General features: G+C 39.9%; 1 protein-coding gene across 10 annotated transcripts in view; it reads right to left on the reverse strand.

The window, feature by feature from the left end:
- Positions 1-22164, reverse strand: part of LOC121151269 (ankyrin repeat and KH domain-containing protein 1) — a 108066-nt gene that overhangs the window by 13552 nt on the left and 72350 nt on the right. For all 10 annotated transcript variants that reach the window (XM_040973269.1, XM_040972682.1, XM_040972741.1 and 7 more), the window contains 14 exons: positions 18441-18586; positions 17063-17174; positions 16622-16767; positions 15974-16116; positions 15138-15351; positions 13700-13875; positions 13316-13478; positions 13028-13123; positions 12204-12320; positions 8545-8719; positions 7002-7458; positions 5182-5328; positions 4498-4647; positions 2731-4346 (listed from right to left, as the gene is read on the reverse strand). In XM_040973269.1, the coding sequence (XP_040829203.1) occupies positions 2731-4346; positions 4498-4647; positions 5182-5328; positions 7002-7458; positions 8545-8719; positions 12204-12320; positions 13028-13123; positions 13316-13478; positions 13700-13875; positions 15138-15351; positions 15974-16116; positions 16622-16767; positions 17063-17174; positions 18441-18586 (3858 nt within the window). The remainder of the gene's footprint in view (positions 1-2730; positions 4347-4497; positions 4648-5181; positions 5329-7001; positions 7459-8544; positions 8720-12203; positions 12321-13027; positions 13124-13315; positions 13479-13699; positions 13876-15137; positions 15352-15973; positions 16117-16621; positions 16768-17062; positions 17175-18440; positions 18587-22164) is intronic.

Here is a 22164-nt window from a genome sequence, read left to right on the forward strand (position 1 = left end):
GGAATTTAGCCATTGAGCCATGGTGTCAATGTGGCTTTCAAAGTGCTACTACATAGGGAAAAATCATTTTTATAATAGCTTCTTGTCACTATTTTTATAGTGAATTCTGTCAGTCTTTTATAAAGATAATCAGACTGGCATTTTTAGTAAATGAAACAGATATCATGTGAATGTATTTGTTATTGGCCCAACTGAGGTTTAACTCACACAGAATGCTCTTCAATTATCTGAAGTTATGCATTCAGTTGCATTCAACAGCACAACCCATTTTAGAATATTTTTATTGCCCTAAAAGGAAAACCTGTACATCATACATCTATTGCCCCACTCTGCATACTGCAAGCCCCACAACCTAATCTACTCTATGTCTGTACAGATTTGCCTATTCTGGAAACTTCATATAAACGGAATCAATAATGGTCTTTGGCTAGTGCTTTAGGGTGCTTTCACTTAGCCAAATGTTTTCAAAGTTCATCATTTATATTAGAACATGTATTTGTACCTTTTCTCTTATTGTCAAGTGAGGATAATATTTTTTTTTAAAAAGATTTATTTATTTATTAGAAAGTCAGATATACAGAGAGGAGGAGAGACAGAGAGGAAGATCTTCCATCCGATGATTCACTCCCCAAGTGAGCGCAACAGCCAATCCTATGCTGGTCCGAAGCCAGGATCCAGGAACTTCTTCCGGGTATCCCACATGGGTGCAAGGTCCCCAAAGCTTTGGGCTGTCCTCAACTGCTTTCCCAGGCCACAGGCAGGGAGCTGGATGGGAAGTGGAGCTGCCGGGATTACAACCAGCGTCCATATGGGATCTCAGCACGTTCAAGGTGAGGACTTTAGCCGCTAGGCCACACCGCTGGGCCCAAGATAATATTCTTTATACAGGTGTGACATTTTGTTCAGATGTGGAACACTGAGTTGTTTCTATTTTTTTATTATGATAATACTGCTGTGAACATTTGAACACCAATTTTCTGTAGACATGCCTTCTCGTAAGTATTCTTAGGAGTGGAATTACTGGATCACACAGTTTTATTTTTAATGACGATTTCTCATCTGCTTAATAAGACAGAGATGATCCAGTAATTCCATTCTGAGGTCTGTTCAGCTTTTTAAGGACTGTGACCTGCTTTTCCAAATTGGATGTTCCATGAAGCCAGCTAAGGAATTAGGCTGAGTTTTTCTAATCCTGGGCTCCAAGAGGGACATCAAGAACAAATAGTTTCAGTCACAGCCTGGGGCACTGGCAAGGAGCTCTTCTACTCTGTGGCTCCTGAAGACCTCTACTAGCTTACCATAACGAAATGCTAAGTGACAACAGTGCTTCTTAGATTAATTCTGGGTTAGTCACATTTCCAATTCGTTCTTCACAATGGTACAGATCCAACTCAAATTTAGCTGATACATTCTGATGGTGGCTTTCCAAATATCTCCAACTCAATACCAGTCTCCGATTCATCTGTACATTTTTTGATGATGCCTCAATAGATAACTTCTAATTTTGAGGAATCATAGCTTAATCTAAGTTGGTTATTTTAAAGTAAGAGCCTATAGAGTCAGGCACAATATCTTAGTGGTTAAATCCTCACCTTGCAACTGCTAGGATACCATATGGGCACTGGTTTGTGTTCCAGCTGCTCCACTTCCCATTCCAGCTCCCTGCTTGTGTCCTGGAAAGGCAGTCGAGGATGGCCCAAAACCTTGAGACCCTGCACCTGCATGGGAGACCAAGAAGAGGATCCTGGCTCCTGCCTTCGGATTAGCTCAGCTCTAGCTATTATAGCCACTTGGGGAGTGAACTAACAGATAGGAGATCTTTCTTTGTGTCTCTCCTCCTCTCTATAAATCTGATCTGCCTTTTCAATAACAATAAATCTTAAAAAAAAAAAAGTGAAGCAGTTGTGACTCAAATGGGTGCCCACATAGAACTTTGGCACTGCAGGAGGTGGCTTTCCCACTATGCTACAGTATCAGCACTCCATTTCTTTTCTTTCTTTTTTTTAATACTTATTTGAAAAGCAGCAAGAGAAAGGGAAAAGGAGAGGAAGTGGGGAAGGAAGGAAAAAGGGGAAGGAAAAAGAGGGGAATAGAGGGATAAAATCTTCCATCTGATGGAAGCTTCACTCTCCAAATTTGTTACAAAAGCTAGGGCTAAGCCTGGTTGAAATGAGACCAAGAATTCCAACCCTGTCTCCTACAGGAGTGACAGGGGCCCAAGTACTCAGACCATCTTCTGCTGTCTTCCTAGGTGCCTTAGCAGGAAACTGGATAAAAGGAACAATTAGGACTTGAACTAGTGCTACAACATGGTATTCTGGCACTGCAATCAGCAATTTAACCTAATGTGCCACAACACCGGCCCCTGGAATTTCAATTTTTTAAATCTAAGAAACACAATCATTATAATTTTTTGTCTGTAAATTTGGAATCCTGTCAAATAACACTGTTTGACACCAATTCCTAGAAAACAAACTGACAGAGACATAACCCAGTTATTAAGAGAAACATCACCTAGAAAACAGAATAGCTCATTATCTTAAATGACTTATCTATGCATACTTCCTTTGTTCATTCAGCCGGTAATCATTAAGGATCTTTAACTACTTGTGACATGTTAACATTTCTTTCAGATCATGTAATATTAAGCACAAACTGAGTATTATCTTGGAAGATAAAAACAGACTGTGAGAACCCAAAGTTAATCACTAGCAGTAATTAACAACTTACCAACAGGACTAGTAGAAACTCGCTGGGAAGGTGGTCTGAAGCCAGGTGCCTTGGAGTTGTCAGGATGCACGTTTTCTAAGTGTCCAAGTACAGAGTTACTCAGGAATGCTGAGTGAACAGTGAATGACGCATCTGCAGCAACTCGTGACGACAGTGGACCATCTCCCCAACCCTGGTTGGCTGGCACCTGACTGTTATCAAAAAGACTACTGAAGTGATTAAAAAGTGTGGCTGGGCCAAATGTAGGAGGTAAAGACTTGTTTGCTGGGTTGATGTGCATCTGAGAACCATTCATAATGTTCACGGCTGAAGACAGCTGCACGGCAGCTGGTGGGCCTTGAGGTGGTGTTAAAGGTACTGGATTTGTAACAAAAATAGATGGGGAATCCTGGTGGATGGCTGCATTTGGTACCACTGAGTAAAAAGAACCTCTTGGTTGCATTCGATGAGAAACTCGAGGAGCTGGGATAGGTAACTGAGGTAAATTATTGGTGTCCTGATTATCAGCAGAAACCATTCTGGGTGATGTCAAAGTCTGCGGAGCAGGTTCTGAGTTGGATGCAAAAGGTACTGATACAGGGCTTAAATCAGATGCGTTGGACGGCTGTGCCTCCTCCTGGGTGGTGCTGGAGGGAGAAGTGGGACTACTGGGTGGATGAGTTTCTGGAGCTCCTGTGGTGTTGCTGGCAGAGCTACTGCAACTATTCGCAGTTGAAGATGGGCTACACAGATTTGCTGTAGGTTGGTCCTGTGTAGATGCTTTCTCTTTGGGGGATGGCACAGTAGAGAAAGACTCCACTTTTTGTGAAGAAAGTGGTGCTTGAGGGGTACTGGTGGGCAAAAACGTGGTTGTAACTTGCCCACTTGTGACAGGTGTAGAGGAGACAGAAGCCAGGGAACTACAAGTGCTTGTCACAGAAGAAACTGCTGTTGCCGGAGGACTTGTCTTAGGTACACAGGCAAACAACTGCTTTCTGACTGATGAAGGAGTCCGGGAACTAGTCACACACAGTTGCTGACTGGCAGCAACCACAGAAGAGACAGTGATGGGACAAGCAGCAGTAGTTAGTCCAGGAGACTCTGTTGGCAAAACAGTCCCATTCTGGTTAGGTAGACGGTTGCTTGTAGGAGTATGCTTTGGGGAGCTGTTTGTGTTGCCAGGATTGACAGGTCTCACTGGGAATGGTCCCCAAGTGTTTGCAGAAGGTGAGAAGGTTCCTCCAAACTGGGCCATGGGTAAGCGTGGATGTCGAATCTGTTGCATAGTTTGAGCAGCTAGCAAAGCAAAATGAGGGTGGGGATAAGCTAAGGGCAGAGAAACTGGGAAAGAGGACCGTACATTAGTTGCCACATTCTTATTAAGTTTATTAGTGGGCTGGAACGTGGATAATGTTGTGGCTTGTGAAGTTACAAGAGCTGGAGCACCCAAGGGAAATGCATTTTTACTAGAAGCTGCTGTGGTGCCTACTCCAGACGAGAAGTTTGCATGAATGGATTTGGTGCTGGTAGGTGTTCTGATATGATTTTTAGGAATTAAGTCTTCTAATTCCTTAGCAGGATCCTGAATAAGTGCATTGATAAGTTGAACTGCATATCTTGTTGATTCTGTACCACCTCTGCAGAAAAATAAGAACAAAAACATGACCAAAAAAAAATCCAGATAACTTTCAGTATCAAAAAATCCCCTTAACTGTACTCAAGAAAATTGTGCTTTTTATGAAATAGAACTCCTGATTGAGAACTCAGAAGTGAATTTTTCATAATCACCTTATTGTGATCATCCTCTCGCCATTCTTATCTTTTTGTTTATCCACATCAATGTGGGCTCCGGTAACATCTTGTATCGCAGTAATGTTGCATCCTCCTCTTCCCATTATCCTGGACACTACAGAGGCTGGAACAGATAACTTCTTTGACCTAAAAAAAACAGATATATGAACTTCGGAAATCAAGTGTGTTTAATATACTCAATGTTTTACTTAAAAAACACACACACCCCTCAAACTATTAAACACATGAAATCTATTCCTTACAATAAAAATTTAAAAGCATTTCTCAAACATTAAAGTGAAAATTATTTTAGAAGCTGATTTCTGGGCTCAGCACGATGGCTCAATAATTAAATCCTTGCTTTGCAAGTACTGGGATCCATATGGGCACCAGTTCCTGTCCCAGCAGGGGAAAATGGCCCAAGTGTTTGGGCTACTGTTACCCATATGGAAGACTTTGGCCTGGCTCAGCTCTGCCTGTTGTGACCATCTGGGGAGTAAGCCAGCAGCTAGAAGATCTCTCTGTTCTCCCTACACCCAATATGTATCTTTTCGAAATAAACCAATCAATCTTTAAAAATAAGACAATGAAGAAAAATGTCATTAATCAATCAGGTAATCATTTTGTAAGAGAGCCTGCTTGGTTTATTAAAGCTATAAAGATAGGATTAATTCTACTTACCTTCTTACAACTTCTTTCCACCCTTCCTCTCTTTTTTGGCCCCTTTTAGGGCTAGTGAGATTCAGTTTGAGGTTTGGCGAACTTAATGGCAGTGACACTGATTTGTAGTTTGTGGCTGAGGAATTAGGATTTACTTCACCTTCAAGTCTGAGAAGAGAAAAATAGCAAGTCTGAAAAAAGAGAAGGAGCCTCTCTGCCTCAACGCTGGCATCCCATGTAAGTATACTGATTTAAGACTCAAGCTCCCTGATAATGCATCTGGGAAAGTAGCAAAAGATGGCCCAAGCACTTGGGCCTCTGACACCCAATGGGAGACCCAGATGAAATTGCTGGCTTCCAACAGTTGTGACAATCTGAGGAATGAATCAATGGATGGAAGATCTCTGTCTCTGCCTTTTTCTCTGTAACTCTGTCTTTCAAAGACATAATCTTAAACAAATAAAATTCAGCACATGAAAGGACTTGTATTGTGACACAGCTATTTAAGCTGCTGCTGGGGTACTGGCATCCCTCACTGAAGTAATGATTTGACTCCCTTCAATTCTACTTCTGATGTTGCTCCCTATTAATTGTCCTAGCAAAGTAGCAGAAGACCAAGTTCTTGGGTCCCCGCAACCCACAGGAAAGTTCTATATTGATTTCCTGGATCCCAGTTTTGACCTGCACCCCAGTAGTGATCTCTAGGGAGTTAGCCAGTGGGGGGAAAAATATCTTTATCTCTTTTCTCTTTCCTGCTCTCTGACATTCTGCCTTTTAGAAAAACAATTGTTTGAAAAAAAATTTTTTTTTTCTGCAGGGGCTGGCGCCATGGTGTAATATTGTAGGCCTCCTCCTGTGGCACCAGCATCTCATATGGGTGCCAGTTCAAGTTCCGGGAAGCTCCACTTCCTACAGTGCCCCCTCCTACAGTGTAGGAAAGCAGAGGAGGATGGCTTAAGAACTTGGTCCCATGCACCCATGTGGGAAATCCAGAAGAAGCATCTGGTTCCCAGCTTTGGACCAGCCCTGCTTCAGCTGTTACAGCTATTTGGGGAGTCAGCTAGTGGATGGGTGATCTCTCTCTCTCTCGCTCTCTCTCTCTAATTTTGCCTTTCAAAAATAGAAACAAGGTGCTGGAGACATGGTTTAACAGGTTAACCCTCCACCTTTAAGCATCGGCATCCATATGGGCACCGGTTCCTGTCCTGGGAGCCCCATTTCCAATCCAGCTCCCTGCTTATGGCCTGGGAAAGCAGTGGAGGATGGCCCAAGTCCTTGGGACCCTGCACCCACGTGAGAGACCCGGAAGAAGCTCCTGGCTCTTGGCTTCGGATCAGTTCAGCTCTGTCGCAGCCATTTTGGGAGTGAACCAGCGGATGGAAGACCTCTGTCTCTTGTTCTCTCTGTAAATCTGCCTTTCTAATAAAAAATAAATAAATCTTAAAAAAAAATAAAAAATGAAATAAATCTTAAAAAAAGGTTTGGTACATCAAATAATAAACAAGTCAAAACAGAAGTAGAGCACAGTTGCCATCTATTTTATTATTAAAATGGATTCAGAATCCAAATGATTGTCACTGATAAAAATGACATTTAAATAAAATGAGCTAATATTTTCAACTTCAGATTGTCAATCTTATAAAAAATTTTAACAGTTGTACTTTGTAAGTAGCAAACAATTAAGAGAATACAGATAAATCTCATATCTGAATATTGAAGACAAATATTTAATTCTTAAAATTGTTTATCACAACTTGTGCTTGGATAATATAGTTCAAATTCTCACATTAGGTATGAAAAATGAAATGTGAATATAGAATTAACAAATCAGGCAAATTTACCGTGTCTGAGTTTTGGAAGCTGTGGAACTCGTCTTTTCTTCTTGGGAATGGACAAGCAGTGAGGGGCATTTCCTATCATTAGAAGAGTTCATATCCATAGTGAAATTTAACTCTTGGCTTTTACCACCACTGCTACTCTCACTGTTGCAGTCTGTGCTGTCCAAATTATCTGAATCACTATTCCCATTTGCACCACCACCTCTAGGTTCTCCATTTATTTTATTTTTATCAGCTTTTTGTTGTGCTAAAGACAGATGTTGTTCTGGTAATATTAAATGTGATGTGGGAGGGGTCTCCTTTGTTTTATTCTTCTTATTTTTCCGATTGGTGCTGGGGGTTGTCACCACGTTGGTCCTTTTTTTCCCAAACGCATTGGTGAATGTTGTAGATGTTGCAGAAATTCCAATTGTGGTGGTGGTAGTTGCACTAGGAGGCTCTATGGGGACTTCTTGTTCAACTGAAAAAAGGATAAAAATTACACTGAGAGTCACAGAACTCAAATTATGACAGAATACATGTAATAATTCATAAAAATTAAATCTTTAAGGACCTATTTTCATGAATGATTAACAAGAAAATTTTTACTTTTGTTATGACAAATATATAAAAGGATTCCCCGAAATCTGAACTCATTAATATACTTCAGATATTAAATATTAGTCTTATGACCTATCTAAAAACCATAATGTGATTTGAATCTAGGTAAATTTTTAAATAGTATTTTTAAGAAAAATATTTATTTACTTTTATTGGAAAGTCAGATATATATAAAGAAGAAGAGAAAGAGAGGAAGATCTTCCATCCATTGATTCACTCCCCAAGCAGTTGCAATGGCTGGTGCTGAGCAGATCCGAAGCCAGGAGCCTAGAGTCTCCTCTGGGTTTCCCACATGGGATGCAGGGTCCCAAGGCTTTGGGCTGTCCTCTTTCCCAGGCCACAAGCTCGGAGCTGGATAGAAAGTAGAGTAGCCGGGACATGAACCAGTGCTCATATGGGATCCCGGTGATTGCAAGGTTTTAGCCACTAGGCGACTGTGCTGCCTTTAAATAGTATTTTCAAAATAGAATCTAAGTAGAGCAAAATCATTTACCTACTAGAATCATTGGCAGATATGAATAATATATATATTCTTTGAAAGTAGTCACTTCTAGCTTTTAACAACATATCTGTCCTCTATGGCATAAAGCCAGATCCTTTGCTAAAAATTTATTTTAATTAATTGACTAATTAATTAATGAACACATATTCCTCTAGTTTCTAATTAAGGGTAAGAAAAGCTGGTAGGTCTTTTACTTTACTATTCTTAGTATATCCACAGTATTTTACAAGGTTACTTAAGTTATAATCAAGCTTCAAATTATGCGTCTGTCTTCCTCTTTTCTCTGTGAGGCATAACAAAAAGCATTTAGAAACTCTGACGATCAGAGTTACTTGTCTGATGCATAAAATCTAACCAGAGTTATTTAGAGCAAAAAGACACTCAAAATGAAGATTATAAGGCAGTTGGCAATTAATTTAGATAGGTGACTAGGCTGCTATTTACCATCATCATCGTTCTCCTCTTCATCTTCATCCTCTGGTAGTTCTGAATTTTCTTTAGGTTTGTTTTCCTCATCTTCTTCCTGTTTCCTTTTCTGTTCTTCTTTTTTCTTTTTTCTCTTTTCTTTTCTTTTTTCTCTTTTAGCTGCAAGAGCCTGCTTTCTGCTCTCTTCTCTGGACTACAAGTAAAGAATACAATTTTAGTAGGAATGTGACAGTTTGAAAGACAAGGCAGATTTATTTTTTAAGATTTATTTACTTTTGGGCCCGGCGCGGTGGCGCAAGTGGTTAAGGTCCTCACCTGGCACGCCCGGGATCCCATATGGGCGCCGGTTCTAATCCCGGCAGCCCCACTTCCCTTCCAGCTCCCTGCCTGTGGCCTGGGAAAGCAGCAGAGGACGGCCCAAAGCTTTGGGACCCTGCACCCGTGTGGGAGACCCGGAAGAGGCTCCCGGCTTCGGATCGGCATAGTATCGGCCCGTTGCGCTCACTTGGGGAGTGAATCATCGGATGGAAGATCTTCCTCTCTGTCTCTCCTCCTCTCTGTATATCTGCCTTTCCAATAAAAACATAATAAAAATAAATCTTAAAAAAAAAAAGATTTATTTACTTTTATTGCAAAGTCAGATATACAGAAAGGAGGAGAGTTGGGTTGTTTCTACTTTTGACTTTTATGATTAATGCTGCTATGGATAGAAGCAGATAAGTTTTTATACAAACATATTTCATTTGGGTATACTTGAGATGGAATGTTGGATCATTTGGTAATTTTTTTTTATCAGATGGAGGAAATGGAGCAACTAGGACTCAATCCTGTGCTGAAATGGGATGCTGGTGTTGCAGGCAGTCACTTAACTGGCTTAACAACAACACAGAATCTAGCTTGGGCTCGTGCGGTAGCCTAGTGGCTAAAGTCCTCGCCTTGCATGCACCAGGATCCCATATGGGTGCCGGTTCGTATCCCAGCTGGTCCATTTCCCACTCCAGTTCTCTGCTTGTGGCCTGGGAAAGCAGTTGATGATGGCCCAAAGTCTTGGGACCCTGAACCCATGTGGGAGACCCAGAAGGAGCTCCTGGCTCCTGGCTTTGGATCAGCTCAGCTCAGGCTGCTGCAGCCACAATGGGAGTAAATCATTGGGTGGAAGATCTTCCTCTCTCTGTATCTGACTTTGCAACAAGCATAAATAAGCCTTTACAAAAAGCTTATCTGTTGGAGCCTGGTGCAATGGCCTAGTGACTAAATCCACACTTGGATCCCATATGGGTGCTAGTTTGTGTTCTGGCTGTTCCACTTCTCATCCAGCTCCTTGGCTGAGATGTGAGAAGGCAGTGGAGGATGGCTCAAAGCCTTGGAAGCCTGCACTTGTGAGAAAGACCTGGAAGAATCTCCTGATTTCAGATTGGCTCGGCTCTGGTCATTGTGGCTACTTGGGGAGTGAACCAGTAGATGAAAGATTTTTCTGTCTATTATGTTCTTCTCTCTGTAAGTATGCCTTTCTATAATAATAAATAAATCTATTTTTTTTATCTTAAATCAGGAATGAGCAAACTATGGCCTTACTGCTAAATCATATCTGATATCTGTTTTTTGTAGGACTCAAAAGCTAAAATTTGCTTTTACATTTTATTAAAGATTTATTTTTATTATTTTTTATTGGAAAGGCGGATATACAGAGAGGAGAGACAGAGAGGAAGATCTTCCGTCCGATGATTCACTCCCCAAGTGAGCACAACGGGCTGATACTATGCCGATCCGAAGCCAGGAGCCTCTTCCGGGTCTCCCACACGGGTGCAGGTTCCCAAAGCTTTAGGCCGTCCTCGACTGCTTTCCCAGGCCACAGGCAGGGAGCTGGAAGGGAAGCGGGGCTGCTGGGATTAGAACCGGCGCCCATATGGGATCCCGGGCGTGCAAGGCGAGGACCTTTAACCACTTGCGCCACCGCGCCGGGCCCTGCTTTTACATTTTAAATAGTTGAAAGAGACTCTAATTGTATCATGACATTAACTTGTTGGGATAAGAGGCTAAGCAGGGAACTGGCTATGTAGGGAACAGCTGACCATATACTTGGGTAATTATAGAAATACACATAGGCATTGGACATTAGTATTTAACTTCAAACTCCACTTCATTTTAAAATTAATATAAATTGTTTTCCTTCCTAAACTATAATCACATTCATTATAATACTAGCATTTATTTAATGTTATTTTATTCACTATTATAAGCATTCGATGATGAGTGTTCTCATGAATTTACTTTTAGCATTTGTCCTATTATTCACCTAATTAAATTACTAAAAATGAAACAACTGGAAATAAGAGTTTAAATCCTTTTTATGGCTTCATTTGTCTAATCACCTCCAGTAACTGTACTGATTTACACATCAAAAATTGTATTAGAATGCTTATTTTTCTACACCCTTGACATTAACATTACAAACCTCAAAAATTTAAGTTTTGTCAAATGGAGAGAAAAATATTATTGTACTCCTATTATGCAATCCTTTATTTATAAACCCTAAAGTAGAGCATCCTCCATCTACTTATTGGCTGTTTATCTTTTTTTGCATGCGAATTGCCAACCTATTTGATTACTTTTTTTTGTTATCTTTTTACTCTCATTTATTTATTTATTTTATTTATTTTTTTTAAAGATTTATTTATTTTATTGGAAAGGCAGATGTACAGAGAGGAAGATCTTTCCACCCATGATTCACTCCCCAAGCGGCTGTAACGGCCAGAGCTGTGCTGATCCAAAACCAGGAGCCAGGAACTTCTCTCCAGATCTCCCACGCGGGTGCAGGGTCCCAAGGCTTTGGGCCATCCTCCACTGCTTTCCCAGGCCACAAGCAGGGAGCTGGAAGGGAAGCGGGACTGCCGGGATTAGAACCGGCGCCCATATGGGATCCCAGTGCGTTCAAGGTGAGGACCTTAACCATTACACTATTGCGATGGGCCCCACTCTCATTGATTTATAAGAAATCTTTTCTTCTGCTTTTGGCAAAATAATTTTTAATTTATTTTTTAAATATATTTTTAATTTGGGCCCAGTGTGCTGTCTCAGTGACTAAATCCTTGCCCTGCATGTACCAGATCCCATATGGGCACCAGTTTGTGTCTGGCTGTTCCACTTCCCATCCAGCTCCGTGCTTGTGGCCTGGGAAAGCAGTCGATGACGGCTTAAACCCTTGGGATCTTGCACCCAAGAGGGAAACTGGAAGAAGTTCCTGGCTCCCAGCTTTGGATCGGCTCAGCTCCAGTTGTTGTCATTTGGGCAGTGAACCAGTGGATGGAAGGTCTTTTCCTCTGCCCTTCCTTCTCTCTGGAAATCTGCTTTCCCAATAAAAATAAATAAATCTTACAAAAAATGTGTTTTTAATTCAGCCTGTGAACCAACCCATCTGCTGCTTCACTCCCCAGATGCCTGCAAGGGCCAAGCCTGGGCCAGACTGTAGCTGTGAGCCAGGAACCCCATACAGATCTTCCATTTTGGTGTTAGGAATCCAACCACTTCACCCAGCACCGATGGCCTCGTAGGTATGCATTATCAGAAAGTAGGAGCAGAACCAGGACACTCTGACATACTATGTGAACAACTCAACTGCAAATCCCTTTAGCCGAGTTTCAACAATTTCTAAGGAGGAAAATTATTTTTCCACTCACCTTCTCCAGATCAAGTTCCTTTAAAAGGATACTCGCATTCTTATTTGCTTCTGCAGCCTGCTGGTCTTTAGCCTTCACAATTGTCTCAACACATTGGTGACATTTTTTCAATAGTTCCTATACGAGAAAATGAAAACACAGAAGTACAAAATCACATAGTGCATGAATTCAAATGAGAGTTGAGCTGATCAGCCTATTGCCAAATATTAACCCTCAAACAACTGAAAGTTCACTAAACCTTCTTTTTTTTAGGGGGTCATGGTTTTTTGAGTCTAGTCATATATTAATCTTTCAACAAAATAAGAAAATCTTTTTTAAGGAAAAAAAAACTTATGTTCTTAGAAAACTTAAAACAAATGGTTTAGAAATAAACCTTGGTTATAGTCTCTATGGTCATGGTCCATTGTAAGAAAGAAATTTCAAACCACTTAATTAAAATGTGGCATACAGGGCCTGGCATGATAGTGTAGCAGTTAAGGTCTTCATCTTGAATGAGCCGGGATCCCATATGGGTGCCAGTTCTAACCTGGCAGCCCCACTTCCCATCTAGCTCTCTGCTTGTGGCCTGGGAAAGCAGTTGAGGACGGCCCAAGCTTTGGGACCCAGTACCCGTGTGGGAGACCCAGAAGAAGTTCCTGGATCCTGGCTTCGGATTGGCATAGCATCAGCCGTTGTGGCCGCTTGGGGAGTGAACCATCGGACTGAAGACCTTCCCCTCTCTCCCCTTTCTGTATATCCACTTTTCCAATAAAAATAAATTGAAAAAAAAAATGTGGCATATAATTCACAAAGAAAATTGTGCTTCAGTAACATATTTTACTTACCTTATCTGTAATTGTTGCTATGTATCTCATGCATTCTATATCAGAAGGAAACTGATTGACTTCCTTCACCAAATATTGAACAACTTTGACATGACCCTGTGAGGAGAGCAAAAAAATAAGCACAAAAACGACCCTTGAAATTCTGTTCCTATTCTTAAAAACTAAATTAAATGAAGAATAAAAATAAGCAATAATCAGTTCTCCAAAATCAACTTACCTCTCTGATATAGTTTCAACTAAAGTGAATTTAAAGTGATTAAATTTTCTTTTGCCCTCCACCTCAATTACCTTGCGGAATGCTGACATGAGCGGTGTGATTTTCCGGTTATCTGCTGCATCCACGTCAGCACCAGCTTGTACTAACAACTGAACTACATCAAAATGCCCACCATTGGAAGCCAGCCAAAGAGGCGTATTTCCCTTCTTGTTACGAACATCAATGTGAGCTCCCCTGGAAGCAAAGAAGGTTCATATCGTTTGTTTTCAGACAAGAAGTGGTTGACATTTTTTTTTTTTTTGGTTTTCTCTGCTATATTTTGTTACTTAATTATTTGTACAAAATAACACAGAGTATTGCTTTGAAAATGTTAAATAATTTTATTAATTGTATAGATTCTAAAAAGTGAAAGAGACCATTGGAAGTTCTGTATATACTAACAGAAGGTGACTCACCTACTAATCAGGAGCTCACAGAACTTGTAGTGGCCTTTGTCTGCTGCTATGGTAAGAGCAGTGTCCCTCGAGGACGGCACCGGTGGTGCATTGACATCTGCTCCTTTATCCAGGAGAACTCGGCCAACCTCAGCATATCCTCCAGAAGCAGCTTCCATTAATGGGGTCAGACCAGTCTGTTCAAATCAGCAATTTACATAACTAAATTACACAATCTCTTTAAACACTTTTTTAAAAAAAGCTTTATTTTATCTTTTTTATTGGAAAGTCAGAAATACAGAGAAGAGACAGAAAAATCTTCCATCTGCTGATTCACTCCCCAAATGGTTGCAATGCTGGAGCTGCAACGATCCAAAGCCAGGAGCCCAAAACCTCTTCCGGATCTCCCACACAGGTGCAGGGTCCCAAGGCTTTGGGCTGTCCTCGACTGCTTTCCCAGGTCACAAGCAGGGAGCTGGATTGGAAGTGGTGCTGCTGGGATATGAACCTGCGCCCATATGGGATCCCAATGCATGCAAGGCAAGGACTTTAGCTGCTAGGCTACCATGCCAGGCCCTCTTTAAGTATCTTTTCAAAAAATGTTACTTATTTATTTTCATTTTATTTGATATGTAGAGGGACAGAAATCTTCCATTTGCTACTCCACTCTCCGAATGACTTTTACAGCCAAACCTGGACCAGGCCAACGCCAGGAGAAAGAAACCAAATCTGGGTCTCCTACATGGGTAGCACAAACCCAAGTATTTGAGCATCATCAGTCGCCACCCAGCGTGACCCAGAAGGAAGCTGGGTTACAAGCAGAACAGCCAGGACTAAGCCAGGTACTCAAGTTTAGAACATGGGCATTCCAATTGCCACTTAGGCTGTGGCCCTTGTCATCTGCATGAAAGACTAAGATGGAGTTCCTTGTCTCTTGTAGCCTAGCTCTGGCCATTGTAGCCAGGTGGGGAGTTAACCAGTGGAAGGACAATCTCTTTGTGTCTCCTTTTTGCTGTAACTTGGCCTCTCAAATACATATATGAATATTTTATCTTATTCAATTTACTTGAAAGGCTGAGTTACAAAGAGAAGAGAGAGGAAAGAGAAATCTTTATCTACTGGTTCATTGTTCAAATGGTGACAACAACCGATGAAGGTAGGAGCTAGGAGCCTGAGTTCTCCCGTGTGAGTGCAGAAGCCTATGGACTTGACTTTCTTGAGTTACTTTCCAGGTGCCCTTGCAGGGAACTGGACTGGAAGTGGAGCGGCCAGGACACAAACATCGAATGCTGGCATCGTAGGTGGAAGTTTAATCTAGTACACCACAACAGTGACCCCAGTAAATAAGTTTCCAAAAATAAGTGAAAGTAAAAACTATATTCAGTAAGAATGAAATGTCACTTTTTTTTTTTTGTCTAGAAATTTATTTGAAATAGCTGACAAGACATAAAATGCTTACCTTTGCCCTGTGTTCAACATTGGCTTTTCGGTCCAGAAGCAAACTCACTACTTCGGCTCGGCCCTGGAAACAGGCCAGGGTGAGGGCTGTGTTCCGGTTTGTCTCTATCTGAGCATTAATGTCTGAACCCATATCAAGGAGCAGTTTCACTGCAGGAACATGTCCATTCATTGCAGCCAACATCAGGGGAGAAATACCTAGTTTACTCCCAGTCCTAAGAGGGAAAATGTGCTTAGAAAATGGCAATATGTTACCTATACTTGCTGTGAAATTAACATTAAGGATAAAAATATTCATTTAAAGATGTTTATAACCAATGTACACATTTAATCTGTTTACAGGAATAGGGGAACTTTTTCTGCAAAGGTCTTTTCGATATTTATAACATCTGTCATTGACAAAGTTATCAACTTAAAATTCAGCCTGCTACAGCGTTATTTGATTTTGAGTCCTGTCCACTTCCCTCTGCTGCTTTGACTAGACCTGACCAAATACTTGGTGTGCATCATAGTGCTAAAGGGCTGAATGTTTATGTTTCCCCATCTGAGTTACATCAGTAGTGAGGAATAGGAACATCATACAACTTAAAAAACACAATTCCCACTTAGGGGTCATAAACTTCAAACTACATGAAACAAAGTATTTTTTGAAATAACACCTATTAAAAGCAGATTATGAAGACATGCTGAGATTACTTTCAAGCACATTATAAGAATTACTCACTTCATAACTTCAGTGCTATCTTAACTCAAAATGATATCAATTCAAAGTTCAGAAGACACCAACTTCAAGGAGGTAACTAATCATGAGTAATAAAATCAATGCACAGGTGATACCTTGAATTAATTTCGGCCCCCGCATTAAGGAGAATCTTTATGATATTAACATATCCTCCAGATGCAGCCAGACTCAGTGGCGTATAATCAGACACATTCCTATGTTCTTTATTTGCACCTCGAGCCAGCAGTAAGTCTACTACCTGTAAAGTAAAATATTAACAGATAAAGTCAGGTTATACCGAACAGTCAACTTTACAATGAAATAAACACAAGGAAACAGAACTTTCAAGCTTCTTTTCTAAATTTCTGACATTACATTGGCCCTGAGTCTTAAAATATTAACATTAGAAAAACAAATTCAATTTTATTGGGTAACAAATTCAATTTTATTGGGAACTTTGAAATCCCAATTACATTGAAATCACAAGAAGCTACACTATCTGAATTTTTAGGCAACAGATTTGCACGTCACATGATTAGTACTAGGATTCATTCAAAGTCAATAAATATAAAGAGAATTTTTTATTTGGACTCAAAAGTAAGAAACAGATTCATCCAAAGAGAATTTCTTATTCCCATTCAATGTAACTCCATTTCTCTGCAAGTATACAAAATGTGTCAAAATAATGTAAACCTTACTCGGATACCATATGCATACTGAAAAATATAATAAAAGTTACAAAATTAAAATCAACATTAACATACCTCCTGACGTCCACCAGAACATGCCAATGAAAGTGGAGTATCTTTAGTTCGCTCAGACTGTGCTTCTATATCTCCACCTTTATCCAAAAGAATTTCAACAACCCCAACATGCCCTGCTGTTGCAGCCAGGATCAGTGGTGTGAAACCTAAATCAAAATAAAATGCTAAGTCAACAAAAACTATTACAGTTCATATCCTGTAATGAGCTTTGCTATTTCTGTATGAACTACTTTTGGTTAAAGAGAATAGCAATCACACATTTATCTTCCTCCTTGATGACTGTTTGAGTTTTTGAATTTCTACAGAATTATTTCCCTACACAGATCAACAATTCTGGATATCCCTAACAGGGCTCATACATATTATCACTGAGATAGTCTTACTGACTTACTGACAGTGAAAAGGATGAAGCTGTTTAAATTCACTCATTTTATTTCTCACCTTTTTTATCTCTGTGCTCAATTTTAGCATCTCTTGCAATAAGTACAGATACAAGTTCTTCATGACCGCCCGCACAAGCCAATGTTAATGCTGTGTCATGATTGCTCTCCGTCTAAAAGAAAAATTTACTTTTATAAAATACATATGTATATATATTTAAAGATTTATTTATTTTACTTTAAAGTCAGAATTACAGAGGGAGAGAGGGTGAGACAGAGAGATCTTTCATCCACTGATGGCTTCACTCCCTAGATGGCTGCTCAGGTCAGAGCAGGGCCAGTCTGAAGCTGGGAACCAAGAGCTGTTCCTGAGTCTTTCACATGGGTGCAGTTATCAAAGGACTTGGCCATCTTCTGGTGCTTTTCCAGGCTATTAATAGGGAGCTGGATCAGAAGTGGAACAACTGGAACATGAACAGCCTTTCATCTGAGATGGCCAGTGCCACAGGAGGAGGATGAGCCTGTATGCTACCAACCAGCCCTAAGATTTATGTAAAAAGCAGAGTAGACAGAGGGAGTTTCCATTTGTTGCTTCACTTGTTCACTCCCAACTGGCCACAAAAGCCAGGGCTGAGTCAGACTGAAGCTACAACTCAGGAGCTTCATTTGGGGCTCCCATATGGGTGCATAGCCCCAAGTACCTAGGCCATCTTCCACTGCTTTCCTAGATATATTAATAGAGAACTGGACTGGGAGAGGAGCAGTAGGGACTCTTAACTGGCACCCATAAGATTGGCACTATAGGGGTGGGTTAACTCACTCTGCTACAATATCAGTCTCTCTCTCTGTTTATATATGTGTGTAAATAAATAAATAAATAAATAAATATATATATATATATTTAAAGATTTATTTATTTCTATTGGAAAGGCAGATACACAGAGAAGATGAGAGAAAGAGGAAAATCTTCCATTCGATGGTTTACGCCCCAAGTGGCCACAAGGACTGGAGCTGAGCCAAACAAAAGCCAGGAGCCCAGAGCCTCTTCTGGGTCTCCCATGTAGGTGCAGGGTCCCAAGGCTTTGGGCCATCCTCCACTGCTTTCCCAGGCCACAAGCAGGGAGCGGGTTGGGAAGTGGGGCCACCGGGATTAGAACCGGTGCCTGTATGGGATCCTGATGTGTTTAAGGCAAGGACTTTAGCTGTTAGGCAATCCTGTTGATATATAAACATATATATATATGTTTTCTAGTGACACATTTTAATATGTACTGGGGTCTCCCTCCTCCCCCACCCCTCGCTGGCTTTTTTTTTTTTTAACAAAAAGGTTATTGAAGAGCAAATATTTCTTTTTTTTCCCATAATGATATAGCAATTTCCCCTTCTAGAAAAAAAAATTCAGAATGTATAAAATAAATTTAAGTAAAAAGTATACTCACATGTGCATCAATGTCAACAGATGGATATACGGGGGGTATAGATTGCGAAGCCACGTTGCTTGGAGTCTGTGAACAGGATTCAGGTGTAATACAATCTGCCATTTGAGAAGAACTGTTTGAACCAGTGGGTACTCTGCTACTCACAGCTGAAAAACAAAATACATATTTCTAAATTTCAATTAAAAACACTAAGGTGTGAGCACACAGAAAAACACAGAACATAGAAATTTATATAGCAGCAACACAATGAATAAAATATGATCAGATGCATCCACATTTGAATTCCAGTATCATCGCTCATCTCGGGTAACTTAATTTCTCTGAAGCTCAATTTTCTTTCTATATAGCACTTGGACTTCAGTATCTACGATGGAAATTTGCATGCATAACATTTGACACAGTGCCTGATATTTACTGCATACGCAATATATGGCAGCTTTATTTGTTAATATTATCTATAAGGAAAAAATAATTTCCAATTAAAAATAAGTTTTACATCTTCCTTTGTAAAAGGCAAAAAATAGATTAAAATATCCTGTGGACATTGGAGAAAAAAAAAAAAGAGGGTGGAAGGGGATAAGGAAGAGACAAGGTAAGCTAGAATATCTGATACAATAATAGGGAGTATATGCTTCCTATTCATTGTTCAAGTCTTGTGGTGTGGGAGTGGAGAGTGAAGCCTCCACCTGTGACACCAGCATCTGCTTCCCATCCTGACCACTCCATTTCCAATCCAGCTCCTTACAAGTGCAAGACAGCTTAAGTCCCAGATCGCTTGTACCTCCATGGGACACTGGATGAAGCTCCTGGCTTCAGTCTGGCCCAACTCTGGTGGTTGTGGCCATTTGAAGAATGAGCCAATGGATGAAAGATCTTTCCTTCTGCCTTTCCTTTCTCTACAGAACTTTCATTTTTTAAAAAAAGATTTATTTATTTTTATTGGAATGGCAGATATACAGAGAGGAAGAGAGACAGAGAGGAAGGTCTTCAGCCCAATGGTTCACTCCCCAACTGCCACAATGGCTAGTATTGAGCCAGTATAAAACCAGGAGCCAGGAACTTTGAGCCATCCCTGACTGCTTTCCCAGGCCTCAAGCAGGGAGCTAGATGGGAAGCAGGGCCGCAGGTGCCTTCAAGGTGAGAACTTCAACCACTATGCTATCACACTGGACCCTCTACATAAATTTTAAATAATATAAATAAATGAAATTAAGTTATTTTAAAAATTGACAGTGGAATTTTACATTTGAAATCCCAAAAATCTGGATAAAACAGAATTGGAATTGTCATTCTTGTCTCTGAGTAGGCCCTATGCTTCAGAAAAGATGGAGTTTAATGCACATGTCAGGGAAATAGGAGCTACTCAAAAGGATATTGTGAGTAATCCAGCAGGCAACGTACATAAAGCTTTTAACACAATGAGCAGGAAGTACCACATAAATATAGCTGTCAGAGATTTTATGAGACTTTCAATACTATATTTGTTCTATTAAAACATTACGTAGGTAAGAAAAAAACTCTGAAAAAAATAAGACAAGAAAAAAAAAAGCTTTGATAATACCAATAACCTTTTTATTTTATATTGTGCCCAGATTATAAGTTAATCAAGAGAATGGGGCTTAAAGGAAAATGTAAGCATTGCAAGTGTTTCTAGAATTTTGATATGATTAGAACTAAATCAAGGATACTGTTCACAGTGTGAATGTGTTTAGTATGTCTCTAAGTTAAATAACATGCTTTTACATGAACTTTTCCCACTTTCTCCCCATTGTTTCAGCAATGTAAATCTCTGAAGCTTTTGTCACTAACAGTTTAATTAATTAATAGGAATATATATGTATATTTCAGCTATCAGATTATGAACAATTGGAAGTAAAGCTTCAACATTTTATTCAGTGGGTCCTGGTGCATTAGCAGTGTCTAAAGTCTTTGCCTTGCATGTGTTGGGATCCCATATGGGTGCTGGTTCTAATCTTGGCAGCCCACTTCCCATCTAGCTCCCTGCTTGTGGCCTGGGAAAGCAGTCAAGAATGGCCTTAAGCCTTTGGATTCTGCACCTGCATGGGAGACTAAGAGGCTCCTGGCCTCTGGCTTTGGATTGGCGCAGCTCTGGCCATTTCAGCTACTTGGGGAGTGAATCAACGGATAGAAGATCTTCCTCTCTGTCTCTCTTCCTCTTTGTATATCTGACTTTGCAAGAAAAATAAATAAATCTTTTAACAAATTTATTCAGTGAATTAAAAGTACACAATACCGTTACTCTTCAAAATAATTGAACTATTTATTTTTTATTCTTTTGCTTATTCGTATCACCGGTTTTCATTATGAAAGAACAAATATTAAAACAGTCAGTTAAAACACTATACCAGAATAGTCCTTCGTCAGAGTTGGCTTTTAAAATGTATTTTAGGGGCCACTAGTATGGTGGTGCAGCATAGTAATCCTCCAACTGAGGTGCCAGCATGGATGCCAGTCCTGGCTGCTTCACTTCCTATCCAGGTCCCTGCTAATGGCTTAGGAAAGCAGCAGAGGACGGTCCAAAGTCTTGGAAAGGCTCAGCTGTGTCCCCAGTAATATCCATAGTGAACCAATGGATGGACAATCTCTCTCTCTCTATGTCACCCTCTCTGTTGTTCTTGCTTCTTTCCAAAAAAGCCTAATTAGATCGCTCCAGTGTTAAAGTATATTTAACAATTCTACTAACAAATATGTGTTGTAATGACAATATTAGATACCTTTGTTTTCCTTATTATAAAGACAATCAGGAACATTCCACTGAAAACGGCTTTAACAGAATTAATCACAAATGAAAAGTTATAAAAAAGATAAAACTAGAAAGCAACAAGGCATTTCAAAGTTACATGTGGAATAAGGGCAGTACTAAGAGAAAATTATGATAGTTTTACAAACCTTAAAATGTTTCCTGCTTTTGAATGTCATCTGAAATGAATATCTCTGAAAATATCTCTGAAAATGACTATCACAAGAAAATAATTCAAATCATACTTATACATTATCTTAAAAATAGGAGATGGAATAATGAGGTGTAGAATTCTACTGAACTCTTCATAAAGTTGCAGAAAGATAATTTTATAAGCATTATGGAAGATAACAAATTTAAAAAATCTTACTGACCAGGTAAGAAACATTTTAAGATTCTAAGATATTTAATTACTATAACTGTTATATACAATAGTAATTTCAATAAATAGCCATAAATATGTGAATAAAGGTCTATAAATATTAAATCAGTTTGAGAAAACAAAAGACATTTTAGTGTCAACATCCTCATTTGTGAGGATATCCTATTTTCTCCTTCTTAAACCTCTATAGTCTCAGAGTTACTTAAAACAAATATGAGGGGCCTTTAAAAACTTCATGGAAAATATACACTATGAAAAATGTAATAATTGATTCCAGTAGTATTTTGTGTTAAAATAAATTTTGAGGTTCCAATTTCTTCATGAACTTTCAGAAGTCCACTCATACTTGCAATTTCTTTTAAAAAAAAGCTATCAACAGGGCCGGTGCCATGGCATATAGTAACTGACGCCTTTGCCGGGACACAGACATCCTATATGGACACAGATTCCAGCTCTGACTGCTGCACTTCTGATCCAGCCCTTGTTAATGACCTGGGAAAGCCATGAATGGTCTAAGCTCTTGGGTCCCTACCCTCACATGGAGTCCTGGGAGAAGCTCCCAGGTCTGTCTCTCTCGCCTT

Source organism: Ochotona curzoniae, unplaced genomic scaffold (assembly GCF_017591425.1).
Source record: "Ochotona curzoniae isolate NIBS_2020 unplaced genomic scaffold, NIBS_Ocur_1.0 contig_1, whole genome shotgun sequence".
Taxonomy (NCBI): domain Eukaryota; kingdom Metazoa; phylum Chordata; class Mammalia; order Lagomorpha; family Ochotonidae; genus Ochotona; species Ochotona curzoniae.